This window comes from Oreochromis aureus, linkage group 8 (genome assembly GCF_013358895.1).
Source record: "Oreochromis aureus strain Israel breed Guangdong linkage group 8, ZZ_aureus, whole genome shotgun sequence".
In the NCBI taxonomy this organism is placed as follows: Eukaryota; Metazoa; Chordata; class Actinopteri; order Cichliformes; family Cichlidae; genus Oreochromis; species Oreochromis aureus.
In genome coordinates this window covers 27525723-27541423 of record NC_052949.1, presented here as the reverse complement: position 1 = coordinate 27541423, position 15701 = coordinate 27525723, and the positions used below count along the sequence as shown (strand labels likewise).

At 41.3% G+C, this 15701-nt stretch overlaps 1 protein-coding gene across 1 annotated transcript; it reads right to left on the bottom strand.

Annotated features, from left to right (window-relative positions):
* Positions 1 to 801: 801 nt before the first annotated feature.
* foxk2a (forkhead box K2a) lies at positions 802 to 14339 on the bottom strand. The gene is made up of 9 exons (XM_031753017.2): positions 13839 to 14339; positions 12520 to 12714; positions 12282 to 12423; positions 11830 to 11976; positions 6565 to 6758; positions 5863 to 6065; positions 5355 to 5612; positions 5068 to 5265; positions 802 to 1953 (listed from the first exon to the last, which is right to left on the bottom strand). Exons 1-9 carry the CDS (start codon positions 14132 to 14134, stop codon positions 1736 to 1738), a joined length of 1851 nt encoding a protein of 616 aa, XP_031608877.1. The 5' UTR covers positions 14135 to 14339; the 3' UTR covers positions 802 to 1735.
* Positions 14340 to 15701: the final 1362 nt, after the last annotated feature.

The following is a 15701-nucleotide window of genomic DNA, read 5'->3' as shown; positions in this document are numbered from 1 at the left end:
AGTGGATTTAGTGTGGGACTGGTGAACGGCGACCTACCGAGCAACGGAACTGTAAGTCAGACTTTTGTGCTCTTACTGGGGAGAAGAGGATTTTTCTCCATCGTCCGGCGTGAGCAGCTAACAGGCCTGCAACAAGTGTGAATGTGAGTGTGTGTGGGGCCCATGTGTGAATATTGTATGTTTAGTGGAGTTATATAACGTGTTTTTGAGTGTATATTAGTGAGTAACTTACCAAAAGGTGATAACATAAGTTGGGTTGTTTAATATAATTTGAAAGGGAATTATTTCATTTATACAGTGTATTTCATTTGGTTAAGGAATTGGAATATCATTTGAGTTTAAAAAAGGGATGTGTTGTACAGTATTTGTCTCTGCCCTTACATTCAGTAAACGTTTCGTTTGTGTTAAAGAGTTGTCTGGGGTCGTTTCTTTACTACTGGTTAAGTTTAACTTGTGTGTGGCAGAAGTATCGGATTTTGTACTCGGTATCGGCAAGTACTCAGATCCAAGTATCGGTATCGGATCGGTTTGAAAAAATTGGTATCGTTGCATCCCTAAAAAAAATGCAATTTAAAACAAAAAAAACAAACAAAAAAAACAACTAGAGGTTAAGTGCAGCACTGGTCAGAATCAGCGTAGATCCAGTCTAAATTTTCTTCAGTTCCATAGTCGGATAATCTGCTCAGGTACATTGTTTCTAGAACCATAACATGCAAGCTCAATGAAGCATACGGTCAAATACACATGGGAATATATTTTTAACTCTTAGGATATTTGTAAAATATGAAACTTCTGTAGATGTACAGTGATAAAAGGAATTTAATTTGCATGAATGAGCAGAAAAAAGGGCATCCACTCCATAGTGTTTTCAATAAAAGGAAAAAAAAAAATAAAAATAGGAGACTACATTCATTTCACCGAACAGAGTCCACATACAAAAACAGCAATATTAAAAAAAAAATAAATTATTAAAAAAACAAAACAAAAACAAACAAAAAGAAAAATAATGTTGTAATGACCCCACTTACAGCTTTAGTTATCTTATTACTAGATAGTATCTGTGCCTTGGGAAATGGAGAAAGACTCAAAATATCCAAAGATACACTTGTACAACAGAATACTGCATATCTACTCACAACTGGGTTAGCTAGGTCGACATGGAGGCTAGCTGCCGAAGATGGGAATGTCCACACGTACATACACACACTTCCCTTTGTGGAATACACTACTGGTGAGATCACTTGTTTGCTGTTTCTATCTGACACACAGTTAAGCGCTTGTCTGTAATGCTACCAGGATAAGACTCCTTGTCTTCTTTGGGTGAGTTTTGGACTCATTGTTGCTAAAAAAAAAAAAAAAAAAAAAAAAAAGCAAAAAAAAACCCCCCCCCAAAAAACCAAAAACCTCTTCTTTTTTTTTTTTTTCCTTTAATGTGGATTTTCAAATCCTTTTTCCTTTCTGTGCTTCCTCTCGCCATCTGGGTCTCAAACATTGGGCATTTACAGTCGTCAGTAACTCTCTCGATTCCATTTCTAGGTTTGGTCTTTTAGTTTTTGCATCACGTTTCGTGGTCGGAAATACATGGAAGAGAGGTCGGGAAGAGTTTGCACATTCTGTAGTCCTTCGCTTTTTGGCACCTTGGAGTAAGATAATGACACCAGGTCAGATGTGTGGCTCAATGCATACAGGAGAGCAGGGGTCAGGATGCAGATGGGAGCCGTTGGGAGCGGGCGGGCTACTTGTCGCCGACCTGCTCACTGACCCCTCCTTCTCCCGCTCTGTCCGTGGTGCCGTTGTTGCGGTTGGCAGCTGCTGCTTCGTTTTCCCCTTCTTCCTCCGTTTTCACTCTCTTTGTCTCAGGCTGGTCTTGCAGTTCTCCATTCTGCCTTTTGGTGGGGAGGGAAGCTGAGGCCGAAGCGTGAGTTGCCAGGAGATGGAGAGGGTTTGCAACAGCTGGTGGGAAAGAAGTGAAGATGAATAAGGTTCAGTATGGAGTGTTAAATGTACTTTTTTATATTCCTGTATTTCAAATTAGTTTAGGAACTTCCAAAACAAACTGAAGCCATCAAGGAGGTGAAGAAAAAACTGCTGGGCTTAACATCCAAAACATCTATGCTGAGGAGATATCAGCTCTAGTTATTACAGGCCTGCACTGTACTTTATTACAATAATAATAATGCAATACTAATTCCTACCACAAGGTGGTACAAATTATACATGTAGCATTCACACTGGCTAGAACCCAACATGAGGAAAGGAAGATATGATCGAGGCAGAAGGATCACTGATACTGATGTGGAAGGTAAATGGAACACCAAACAATGGCAGAAGCTCCTGAAAGGCGACTCTTATCACCACCATCAATACCTAGAAGGAGTCAAGCTCAGAGAGTTACCCAGAGGGGAAATGATCCAAACTAGGACCACGACAAAGAATGAATTTCCATTGTTTCTTGTACTCTGGTAAGATCAGAGCTAATAACAATAATACTTTCCAAGTAGTAACAGCTTATCAACGCCCCAGAGTTATGCAAACTGTCAGAATCCTTGTAGCACAGGAGCAGCAATCTTTCACTTTAGTTTAGTAATAAACCCTGACAGGAGCCTCAAACTCGCAGGAGCTCAACACCTTCTTTGAGCTTCAAACTTTCTTTGCTCGGTTTGAGGCCACCCCTCCCCCACAGCCCTTGTCAAGTATGCCAATGACAACACTATGGTTGGGCTCACCTCTGATGCAGATGAGACAGTGTACAGGGTCGAGGTAGAGAACTAGTCCCACTGGTGCTCAGAAACCAACCTGAAACTGAACGTCCTTAAAACAAAAGAACTCATAATGGACTTCAGGAGGCACAGACAGGTCCACTCCCCTCTCATTATAAATAGAGAACAGGCGGAATCTGTCTCCACCTTCAGGTTTCTTTATCATCACCCTGTTAAAGAAGGCCCACCAGCAGCTGCACTTCATCTGTGTCCTGAGGAAGAACAACCTGGACCAGAAGCTGCTGCTGGCCTTCTACTGCTCCTCAGAGCTCTCCACTGAGAACAGGAAGGCTGTTTATTAGATTTATTAGATTTCCATTAATTAAATTTTTTATATTGTAGTTCTTGTTTGTTGTAGTCTCTTTATTAATAGGTTCTAAACTATATTTTACCTTGTGATCTGTAATCTAAATTATTTGTAGAATGAACAAATAATCTTAAATACTTACTTTGTTAAAACTTACAATTGGTAAAATTGGTAAAATCAGTTGAAAATTAGTTGAAAAATTAAAAAGTTAACTTTTTCACTGTTACATGCAGGATGGTCTCAAAATCTTCCCCGTGGTATCGTTGAAAAGTATTGTTACAGTTTCACGATAACTAGTGAGAGGTGACAGGCAGGGTACAAGGAAGCATGTTGACAAATCTATCACGGTGCCATCCCTGGAAAAACCCAGTAGCTAATTAAGAGTTACCAATTAACCCAACATGCGTGTCTTTGAGCTGCACTAGAGCACACGGACAATTACAAAAGCCAGGCATGTACAACAGCAACTGGAGGTACAGTATTGAGGACCCACCTTCTGACAAGCCCAGAAGGTGGGAAAAGCAGTTATGCAGCTTACTAGCTAGACTAACTACCAACTACTAATCATTTTTATCTAGTCTATGCTGGGCATGCAGTAGATGGCCACGAAAGTCCAGATCCAGATCCCCTGTAAGTAACTTGAGGTACGGAAATGACCCTGCTGGGTAACGTAAAAACATGTCGAAACTGAAGTGGACTCACATTAGTCACAAGGTAAGAGAGACTGCCATATAACCTAACTTCCATGATCTACAATGTTTGGAGATGCACCTCAACATAGCATCACCATCTGCTGGCTACATAAGGTTTACATCACTACAATTGCAATATATAGAGCAAGGTGCTCAAACATGTCTTCAGATCATTTACTTCTAAAGGAGGAAGTGTCAATCTGTGTTGCTTTTGAGTCAGCATGTTCATATAATGACCTGTTTCGGTCCAATTCTTCTTACAAGCACCATAATTAGCAGAGATCTTTGTATACTACTGGTCAATCAATATAGACCAAAAATCAATCTGATCATTTACTTTATAGGCAGGACTTCTGCAATCGTTTATACTATGCATGTTTCTCCAGTACAAGCTCAGATGATTCAAATCTCAGTGGCATACTACAAAAGTAGTTGTTAGGTAGGTGTTAATGATGGTGATTAACTTTCTCTGTTAAGCTGGGCTTTTTGCTTTGGGCTCTATGCACCCTCATAAAAAGAGGCATTACTGTCACGTAATTATTCTTCTCCGAACAAATGATCCCGATGAGTGCTGCTTATTCCAATCAGACAGTATCAGATCACCATAATAAAATGATGATAAACATCATCAACAACCTATACACTACCTGTAAAGAAATAGTGGATGTAGTGCACAGAGCTATAAAACAACCTTTTTAAAATGATTGAAGGTGAATGTTATTCTCCTAAAGCCTAATAAAGGAGAGGTGGAAAACTGCTTTTGTTTGTTGGCAGATCAAAGAAAAATTAACTGAATTGACTGAATATCCTTGGTAATAGATTGCCTCCAAATAACTAAGCAATTTTCCAATCTGTATTCTAGTACCTGCAATTCCAGCAATTTAAAATGAGACTTACTGGTAGATTACCATCAAGTATAAACGACATATACACCTTTTCATCATCACAAACTGATTACATGAATTCACTGGAATTCATGTAATCACATATAAAATGTAATCTTCCAGCACAGACACATGCTGACCATAAAAGAATTAGTTTAATCCAAAGCTCTGAACAAAGCCTGCTCTCAACCAGGTTATTTGTTAAGAATAAGTTACCAGTCAGTCTCGGATATGAAGCATCAGGAGACATGACAAGGAATGGCGGAAGAAGCACTCAGATACTTAGGACTAATGGTAGAGGCAGGCCTTTATTACTATTTTCACCTGGTTTCTAGCTCAAACCTTCACTTCCATTAGCGCCCAGTATTTCAATACTGGCCTTTATTAATGAAGTGCTGGTTTGACTGTGTGTGTGTCCGACTCACCTGCACTAGCGGCAGTACTAATGGGGACCAGATGGGTCCCATTCTGTGTGATGGCCTTTATTGGGAGCTGGTGCTGACCGAGCGGAGCTTGTTGCACGATGGTAACCGTAGTCAGAGGAGCAGCTTGAGAGCTCTGGATGATACGACTGACTCCACCTATGGAGGAGGCTGTAATGGATGGGACCGGCTCCACTTTTACTGCACACAGAAATATCAAAAATTACACATGCTCACAGAATCAAAAACAAAACAAAACAAAAAAAACAACAACAACAAAAAAGCACCACCTTTGATCTCCTTGTGCTCTCCGCTTCCATTCTCCTGAGGTTTGCTGCTCACTGCAGAAGCAGGCTGTCCACCAACAGTTGCCATGGTGACAGCCGGGATCTGGTGAACAACATGCACTGTCTGCATGACAGGGGCAGAGCTAACTGTAGTCGTAACAATGGCTGGTGTGGCCATGGCATAGGTCACAGGCTTCATGGTCGTTTGAGGCATCTGGCGCTGCACAGCGATCAATACTGGCTGATTGCTGAGAGGCGAGCCTGTCAAAGGGTGCGATAAAGGTTAAAGCAGATGTCATTCACTCAGATAAAGATGTGCAGGAGCACACAAACACTGTACACTGTCATAGAAAAGGGTTTAATATGGGGTAGTGGTGGTACTGCTATCTTTTTTGTTACGAGAAACTGAAAAATGTGAATGCATCTGTTAAGGCCCACATATAATCCCTCTGCACACACTAGGTGTTATATGGTTCATAAAAAGGACAGAAACCTAAACCTAATACTTTACCTGGGGAGTTCTGTGCAAAGCGGGCCTCTTGGATGACGGCGAGTTTGGGCTGGATTGTTGTGGCTTGGGTTGGGGCTGGTGGTGGAGTTGGCTCTGGCTCCATGGGGACTGGGGAGCCCTCTCTGGACAGGCTGTCTGGGGTCTGGACCCCACTAGAGTGGGCTGACAGTGCCCCAGTGTGGTTTGGAGAAGCTGGAGCACTCCTGGAAAAGGAAGAGGGAAGAAGTTTTCATACCAGCCATAAAAAACATACTATACTAGATACATACTGCATAGTACTTTAGTTTCCTGTACTAAAGTACTATAGGGGGTGATCGTGGCTCAAGAGTTGGCAGTTCGTCTTGTAATCGGAAGGTTGCCAGTTCGAGCCCCGGCTCCGACAGTCTCGGTCATTGTGTCCTTAAGCAAGACACTTCACCCGTTGCCTACTGGTGGTGGTCAGAGGGCCCGGTGGCGCCAGTGTCCGAGCCCTCTGACCAGAGGCCTCGCCTCTGTCACTGCGCCCCAGGGTGGCTGTGGCTACAATGTAGCTTGCCATCACTAGTGTGTGAATGTGTGTGTGGATGGGTGGATGACTGAACGTGTAAAGCGCTTTGAAGTCCTTAGGGACTAGTAAAGCGCTATACAAATACAGGCCATTTACCACTATACTTTACAGGAATCTTTTTACAGTCATGTATGCATAGCATCAAGATGCTTTACCTGGAGGACAGTGGCCCCACAGGGGTCCTGAAGCAGGGCACACCCCTGGGCCTGCGCTTCCTGAAGGCTTGTTCTACCAGCTTGCCTTCAGAGGCGGGGTCGATCCTCCAGAATGAGCCTTTACCCGGCTCTTCCTGAGACCGAGCCACTTTGATGAAATACCGGTTCAGAGACAGGTTGTGGCGAATCGAATTCTACAGAATCAAAATAAAATAAATGAAGAACTTTAATTAAAAGATTTTGTTGGGGTATCCATGTCTGATAACGCATAACACGCACATGTTGTTGTGCAGGATGGTTTTAGCTTGATGTAAAGAGAACACAGAAAGTGAACTGCAAATAGATTTTCCATTTTATTGAGACAGTAGTACAGTTTTTAGTCACTTTGAGGCACATTTGTCAAACCTCAACCATGTGTGTCAATGAGAAAAAAAAAGTCACTCAGTCAAGATTCTGAGCTTTAAGCTTTCAAGCACAATAAAAACATGCATTAAATCAACTGAAACATCTTCATACAATAGAAATCAGAGGTGTGCTTTCAGCTTTAGACAAAACAATACAAAAAAACCAAAACAAAACATGCCTCTCTTGTTCAACACTGAGGACATAGCCATACTCAGTATGAGCCGTTCATTGTTCCTAGTTTATCATCTTGTAATGTTTCAGCAGAAAAGCTGCAGTATCTGGCTCTAAATGCCAATTAAAACACACTAGTATGCTGCAGACGATAGGTAATAGCGGAAGCCACATCAACATAAACAGGCATCTGCTTGTAACTGTTTGTACAAGAGTATTATTGTGTTGTATTAACTGAACATCAGTGAAAATAAATTTAAATTAAATGAAGGACACCCATTACCGCCCTTTTAGATGCACTCCTGCATGTTGCTGGTATCACCACTGCAGCAGATAGAGGAGAGCTGTTGTTAGCTTGCAACATAGATTGTTTGTTTAGTTTAACAGAAATCTGATGTGAACTATTTTCACATCACCTTCATTTTCACTTGGTCTTAATTCCATAATGTTATAGTACAGCCTCTTTGCCCTCTGTTGCATTTGTTTTAGAGAGGTAAGGCTGAGCTCAACCATGAACTATACCAGTGATAGTATGAATTTCACTGATGTTATCTGGGCTAAATCTTATTATACACATGATCAGAAACATATTTTACAACCCTCATCCCACAACAAGAGTAGGCATAGTCTCTTTATTTCTGGACCCCAACAACACCCCCCCCCCCCCAAAAAAAGAAACCATTTATTAGTCAGGGTTTGCTTCACCCAGTTTACAGGTTCACTTACTAACTGTGATTAGTGGAAACACCGTCACTGGCCTGAATGAGCTAACAGCTGGCCATCTAACTTCGCCTGGGGCATCAGGTCATTGGTTGTATTGAACACTGTTTCCACTACCTAACAGTTCTACAAGGTTCAGGTTTTGCTGGGATTCCCAGCAATGTGTACATTTTAAAAAGGGATATATTTTACTTTACTTTGCAGTGAAGTCATTTAGCAAAGTCACTCTGTTACAGGCAGCGGTTTTCTACTGATTGTAGACTGATTGTGATTGTAATGTTAAAGAGAGAGTATCCCATTAAGAGCCATACCCAAATGCTGATGAAACTTTCCTTTTGTGAGGGGAAGCCAGTGAGAAAACGTTGGGATTGGAAATTGATCTAAAACAGCATTTCAAATAATTAACTGAGGCCCTAAAACAAGAAATATTTGAGACTGAATCAAACAGAATTACTAGATGAAGAAAGTATACAGGCGTACTGGGAGGCTAGATGTATAGCAAAGAGAAAGCAAAAGGCCTTCTGTGATTTGTATGTGAGGCTGGAGACTAAGGAAGGAGTAAAGGACTAGTACTGATTGGCTAGGCAGAGAGATACAGCTGGAAAGGATGTGCAGCAAATTGGAATGATTAGGGATACAAATGGAATGAGACGTAAATGTATTCACAAGTACTTTGTGGAGCTCGTAAATGAAGAAAATGAGAGAGAAGGACAGGTCGAGCAAAGTTAATGAATCAGGAAGTGCAGAGATAAAGAGGAAGTGAGGGCAGTTAGAAAGAGGACAAAGAGTGGGAAAGCAGTTGGTCCAGATGGCATACCTGTGGAGGTATGCAGCTCTGCCAAGTCCACTTCCCTCTAAGAGAGAGAGGGGAGGGGAGAGCGGGAAGTTGACTTTTCTACCAGACTGACATTTAACACAATTCTGGAGAGAGAGGATTGCTCGAGCAATGGAGAAGACGTGTACTGGTACCGATTGTGATGTGCCGAGCTGTAGTAACTACAGAGAGATAAAGCTGAACGAGCCATACCATGAAGCTATGGGAAAGACACGCTGAAGCTAGATGCGAAGAGTGACCAGAAGTACAGCTTTAAGCTAAGAAAGAACACTACAGATGCAAGGTTGGCTTTGAGAGTGCTGATGAAGAAGTACACAGAACGTCAGAATAAGTTACACTGTGTCTTTGTAGATCTAGAGAAAGCATATGATAGGGTGTCAAGAGAGGAACTGTGGTACTACATGAGGAAGTTGGGGGTGGCTGAAAAAGTATGCGGGGCGGTACAGGACACCTATGAGGACAACATCAGGGATTAGCTCTGAGCCCTTTCCTGTTTTCAATGGTAACAGACAGGTGATGAGGATAGGTAAATAGATAGATAAGGAGGAGGCAGGAGTCTCAATTGACTATAGTCTACAGTCCATTGACTATAGTTTGCAGATGACATCGTTATCTGCAGTGTAACAAAGTGAAAAGTCACTAGAAGGGGTGCAAATGAGTTAAACAGGTGGAAATGTGAACATGCAAGGAGCAGAGGTGGTGAAGGTAAAGGGGTTTCATACCTTGGATCAACCATCCAAAGCAACAGACGATGGTGAAGACAGGTGGAGAAGAGTGCAGGCATGGTGGAGTTGATGGAAAGGAGTATCAGGGGTGATTTGTGAATGAAGGATAGCAGCAAAAGTGAAAGGGACTATGATGTATGGTTTCAGATGAAGACACTAACAAAAAGACCAAGGCCGAGTTGGAGGTGGCAGAGCTGCAGATTTTCACTGGGAATGACCAGAATGGACAAGATTAGAAATGAATACTTCAGAGGGACAGCTTAGGTTCAATGGTTTGGAGGAAAAAACTAGCGAGACAAGGCTGAGCTGGATTTAGCATGTGCAGAGGAGGGATAGTGAATATATTGGACAAAGGATGTTGAAAATGGAACTGCCAGGCAGAAGGAAAAGAGGAAGACCACAGAGAAGATTCGTGGACGTAGTGACGGCAGGTTGGTTTGACAGAGGAGGATACTAGAGAGAATAAGATGAAGTCAGATAAGCTATTGTTTTGTGGGCCTGGAAATAAGAATATTAGATCCTGCTACATAATTACATTAAAACTATGGCCCTGTCCATTTACAAACATAATGGGGGTAGAATAATACAAACACAATAAAAGAATGAAGTTTAGAGGTCTACACTGTGTATGTGCAGCTTGTTAACCAAGATCTTAGTGAAACCACTGAATGAAGCGCCAGCTGTGCATTGCATAGTCACGGATATGTGGGTATTAATTTCATGATTTAGAAAATGTATACATGATATTATAATTGATTCTAATCCACTCCTTACTCCTTACAATACTGAAACTGCAGGTATTAGAAGACAGGACGCACACTAAGAATACCTGTTTAAAGTGAAATTTATTTTATTAGATGTGGGACCGTAAGCTTTACTGTTTAAATGGATCTAGTTTAATGTTTCTGAGTTCTAATGTGCAGGTGTCACATTATTAAGAAACAGCAACACAGAACACAAAAGGCAATACAATAATTAACTGGAATTAAAATATTTATTTTCCTGCTCTGTGCACTAAATTGACAGATTTTCTGCCGTTATTAATCATGTGTCCTTTTTACAGGAGTGTTGCATTTTACCGGTATATTTTCTATGTTCTTTATGGATTTTTAATCACCATTTGATAATCTCTCTGAAGTAGGTGGTACTCATAGGGACTATTATCTGTGGAAGAAAGTCATATGATCTGTGAAATGCCCCCTTAGATTGTGTAGATGCTAAGAAGACCATCTTTCATGTGATTACACAGGTGATTACCAGCTTCATGTGACCATTTATCCTGATTGCCAAAGTCAGGGTAGGTGATTCCACATAGGAACGATACCCTAGGTATGTTGAACTCGCTTCATACTATAGGGTCAAGTACTCCACAGCTAAACCACAAGGTAAAAGTGGACTTTATGGCAGAAACTCAGGATTAAACAAGAACACAGTAAGACAAAGTGTGAAATGTCCCCTCTGTGTTTCCTCCTCATTTCTCTCTCATTTCAACAAATGAAAAATAGCTGCCCTAATTTCTCACACACAATTTTGAACAGTGACCTCCTAAGATTCATCCAGAACTCAAATGGTTTAAAAGAAAAACATCCTCACATCATGGAGAAGTTGTGAACAGTAAATAAACTGATAATAAATGTATGTTAGTCCGCTGAAATGAAAGCTCAGCTCCAATTTCACTGTATGATGCCCAAGTATAGTAACAACAAAGTTATTTTATTTTTTATAATGTTTTGCTTGATGATCAAGCAAAAACTGCTTTTTGCTTATTCTATGCAGGGTAATCATTTCACATTTAAATTTCATTTTATTAATAACTCAAGCTAGCATATGAAAAAATTCTCAGAATGCCAAAAGTCATTGGTGAAAACATGTAGCCCCTTAGTGAACAAAAGATAAGATCTGGTATAACACTCATGCACTTGCACACCCTAACTGAATGTCAGACAAACTACCCAAGCTTACCAATGCTGAGAAAGGAAAATGATTGGCTACAATCTTGAGTGACTGACATGTGGAAAGCCAATAATGGGGCTCACTCTCCATGACAAACAAACTACACATCCAAACTGGGAGTCGTTCCCTCTCCTGTAATATACAGGAAAATGACAGGGATGCTTCCCTACTGTATCTGGTACTCTTTCACTGGGACACACAGTGGGAGACAGACGATCCATCTGTACCTCACAATTACATAAATGTATTCCTTTTAAACTTATACCCTTGTATTTTATTTCTATCTATTCTGAACTACAGTGGGTTGGCTGGAATGATGAATGAATAAGTTTATGAAGCTCTTCAGCCAATGTTAAACACAAAATAATTAGATAGAAAAAACTGTTATCAATCCAAGTTTGTATTACTATCCAATCCCAAGCATACCATTATTACTAGTATTATAACCAAACTGACCTGCCAGCCTTTGTCTGCTGTTCTGTAGTAGGGATAGTTCTTGGTGATGTGGGTGTATATTCCGTTCAGTGTTAGCTGTTTGTCCGGAGCCATGGTAATAGCTTGAACTATCAGCTGTGCATATGAATATGGAGGTTTGGAGTCATCCTGTAGGAGACATAAAGTGAAGTTTATTACACAGGAAATGTGTGTCAAAAGCACATATATGCACACTGGCACAAAGGATTTGTACTCTAAAGTCTATGCTGCTACTGCAAACATTGGGCAATTTTTAGACTTCAGTGAGTAACAGAGCTATTCAAAGTCCTAAAATCCACTGAGACTTCTCTGAAGTCTGCTGCCTTCATCATGCACAGTTCTTCTCAGACATTTAGTCTGAATCCATTTTGAAATCAAGCAGAAAGACTAACTTACACCTTCTTGCCCTGTTCTCATTATGCATTTACTCTCACCTTTGGACTGTCTTCACCTGAGGCCTCCTTGTCGTTTTCTGATTGGGAGCTGTCTCCTATAAGATCGGAGGTCAAAATGCGAGATGTCCTGTAGCTGGACAGTCCTGCCCCACGTGGACTTGATGGGCAAGAATTTGCTGCACTGTGAAAGATATTTAAAATGTCTTGATTTGAGATGGGGGGGGGCGGAATAAGACACAGTTTTCTAATCTGCTTCCATACAACTGAGCGAGCCTACCTGATGGTTCCAGTAGGTGAAGGCAGCGGGCTCATGAGGTGTGCAATGTTGTCAGGAATGTTGATGGTCAGAGGGGAAATCTGGGGCTGGACAGGCTTGATCGGTGATTCTGGCACGTTCCTTGACTCTTTCTTGTCATTGGACAGGGCTGTGAATGTTATTTTTATACTTGTGCTGGGAAAGCGGAAACAACACCTAAGAGAAGGAGAAAGGAACCAAAAAATAAACTATTATACTATTTGAATGTGTCAAATAATTATGCCAGTGAATTAAGTGCTTATTACAATGTTACTGTTCAGACTAGCTAGACTGGTGACAAGCAGGGCAAGGAGGTCCAACTACTGTGATTCAGTTTCACACTGTTTAAATAGGGACATCCTCCATTATGTAACAGCTCATGTCTAACATGAATAGCTTCCAGTGCATGGTTACAGTCATACCTGAAGATTTTTTCTTTTTTAAATGTAAGCACATGAGCAGCACTGAGACAAATAATGACAGAGCAAAGGTTGGGGACATGAAGTCAAGCAAGTACTTAACTTCGGTGCCAACTTTAACTATGCACCTGGCGCTGGAACATTGCATCACGAGTAAAAATGGTATATAATAACTCTTCACCAGCTTTTTATTGTGAGGGAAACTACTGTAGTCTGTTCTGCAGTATGTCAGAAACACCAGCCACGCAAGTTTAATAGTTAGCCTGTATTCCCGACATGTCGGGAGAGACAGCTGTTGAGGGCTATAGCCCCAAACAAGATTTTTTCCGCTTTGAGAAATTCCAACCTAATTCTACTATAATTCGGCCATTTTGATGTTTCATACACATAGCTATTAGTACAGGTCAGCATTATGAACGTTATCAAATTTTAGGTTGTGCCAAGCCTCTCTGTAATTAGGCATATCCCAAACACGTGATACATATAAACAAATGCAACACTGAAGTAGACTACTAGCATCCACATGACGCACCAATTCTTAGCTGAATTATGACTATATGACGTCTCACTGACGTAAGCAGCTCGCTATACACAAGCCGAATAAACCACAACTAAATAATCAGCGGTTATGAGTCGGGTTCAAAACGCTTTCAATAACTACCTCTGCCATTATCGTGCATATCTGGGTGCCGGTTGGCCATTTTTTCCTTTGGTCTCACACAGACACACACACACACAAACACACGAGCTGCACGTACCAGCTTAGTGTTGCTTGTCACAGCACGTGCAACGCCGCAGCGGGACAACAAAACAACAACACACGATTCCAGAAATAACTCGATTCCCCCCCCACTTTAAGCAAACTGGGAATATCAATCTTACATTCGCGGAAGCTGTAAAGGTGGAGCCCCTCTTCTTTGGAACACCCCATCAACAAACACCCCGTTTTTTCCAAGGCATCGGAGGTAGAATTCCCCAGTGCCGGTGCCATCTTCTCCTGCGGTAAATATTTCTAGGTGCCGGCGGGAGATGAAGCTAGAGTGTCCCATGCTGACGTCCACAGAGCCCTGCGAAGAGTTCCGTCCGATGGTCACGGACTTTTTCTTCATGAGATACTCGAATTCTCGGCCCTCCAGCCGGGCTACCGCCAACCCCGACATCCCGCTTACCACCGCCATCTTCTAAGATATCTGAAGGAGATTTAGAAATCTGACTTAAGCGCAAATGTATAAACGGTTGTAGGGAACTAAATAATTTTTTTAGGGGGGAGGGGTTGTGAAATAGAGGGGAACCCAATTTTATACTGTGGAGAATTTAGCTAGGAACGTGCCAGCCCGGGGACACAGCGGCTCCGACCCACCGCCGTGATGAAGAGAAAAAAAAAGGCGTACCGACCAATCAAAAACGGCCAAACGGACGGAAGTACTGTGACAGACAATCATTTCAACCAATGGGAAAGAAGGCTGTATAGACAGAAGCGTGGCGTTTACCAATGACAACAATAATAAAAATAGCCGTATAAAATAGGGCTCGGTTGCGGCGCAGGCTGACACGCAGATGGATGGAGAGATGGAAAATGCGGCGCAGGAGGGGAGTTTAATGTTCATACAAGCTGTGTCCCAAAAAATGTCTCATGTTCGTCCTTATTTATATTTTATAAACTAACGGAACCTTATATCTTATATATCTCTAAACTTTAATCTGCCTCCTGAAATCTCACATTCATAAATCCAAAGCCATTTGAAGCCAAATTACTTTTTTAAAAATTAGTTTTTTCTTAGTCAATTGTGCACTAACTATCTAATCTATTTATTCATTGTTCACCTGGCCAGAAACTAGAGTCTTGCTTTGGCTGCAAAAATTTGGAGCCAAAAGTCAGCATGTTGTGACAAGAGCATTTAATGCTAAGTTATGAGTACACTTGATTAGCCAGTTGCACTCATAAACTATACAGTTACAATGTCTTGATGCATGCTCTCTCACCCAGGTAAGTAAATCCTGAACGGTTGATTCTGTTCATCTGGATGTGGGAGAAACATTTCGTCACTCATCCAAGTGACAACACCTACAGGCCAGTGGACACTCAATGGTCTCAATTTGCATATTAATGATCAAGGAACTGATCTCAAAGCCAATTGTTCATTCAGTGTTCTGGTTTCAGTCATTGTGCAAATGTACTGTTTAAAAGGTTGGAGAAACCTGCAGTCAGCTGAGACTGAAGAAGTCATTTGGATGAGTGATGAAAAGTTTCTCCCACTGAAAACACTACGTCCACATGAACAGAAAGATCTTTTGGGGATATAAAAGGTGCAACACAGAGGGACACCTATGCATTAATCCTAAATAACTGGTAAATAAAATACTGGAATGTCACTAACTGAAGCCACAGTAAAAACATCTTGGTGTGAATCTCCTGTTCCTCCAAGTTGTTGTTTGGATTGTGATTCGGGGACTGTAGAGGCCATTTAAGTACAATGAACTCAAAGTCATGTTTAAGAAACCAGTTGAGTCATTTGTGCTTTGTGACATGATGTATTATCTGCCAGAGGCCATCAACAGATGGGTACACTGTGGAAATAAAATAATAAATAGTCAGTAACAATACTCAGATAGACTGTGGCATTAAAACAATATTCAAATGGTACTAAGGGGCTCAAAACATTCCAAGAAAAGATTCTCCACACCATTTCACTACCAGCACTAGCCTCAACCACTGATATGCACAACAGTTCAGGCAGGGTAAAT

Coding starts and splice junctions, on each gene's coding strand:
- foxk2a (XM_031753017.2), bottom strand. CDS start 14,134: ATGGCGGTGGTAAGCGGGATGTCGGGGTTGGCGGTAGCCCGGCTGGAG. Junction 6,759..11,829: donor CAGCAGACAAAGGCTGGCAG/GTCAGTTTGGTT, acceptor TTGATTCTGTAG/AATTCGATTCGCCACAACCT. Junction 6,066..6,564: donor GTGGGGCCACTGTCCTCCAG/GTAAAGCATCTT, acceptor TTCCTTTTCCAG/GAGTGCTCCAGCTTCTCCAA.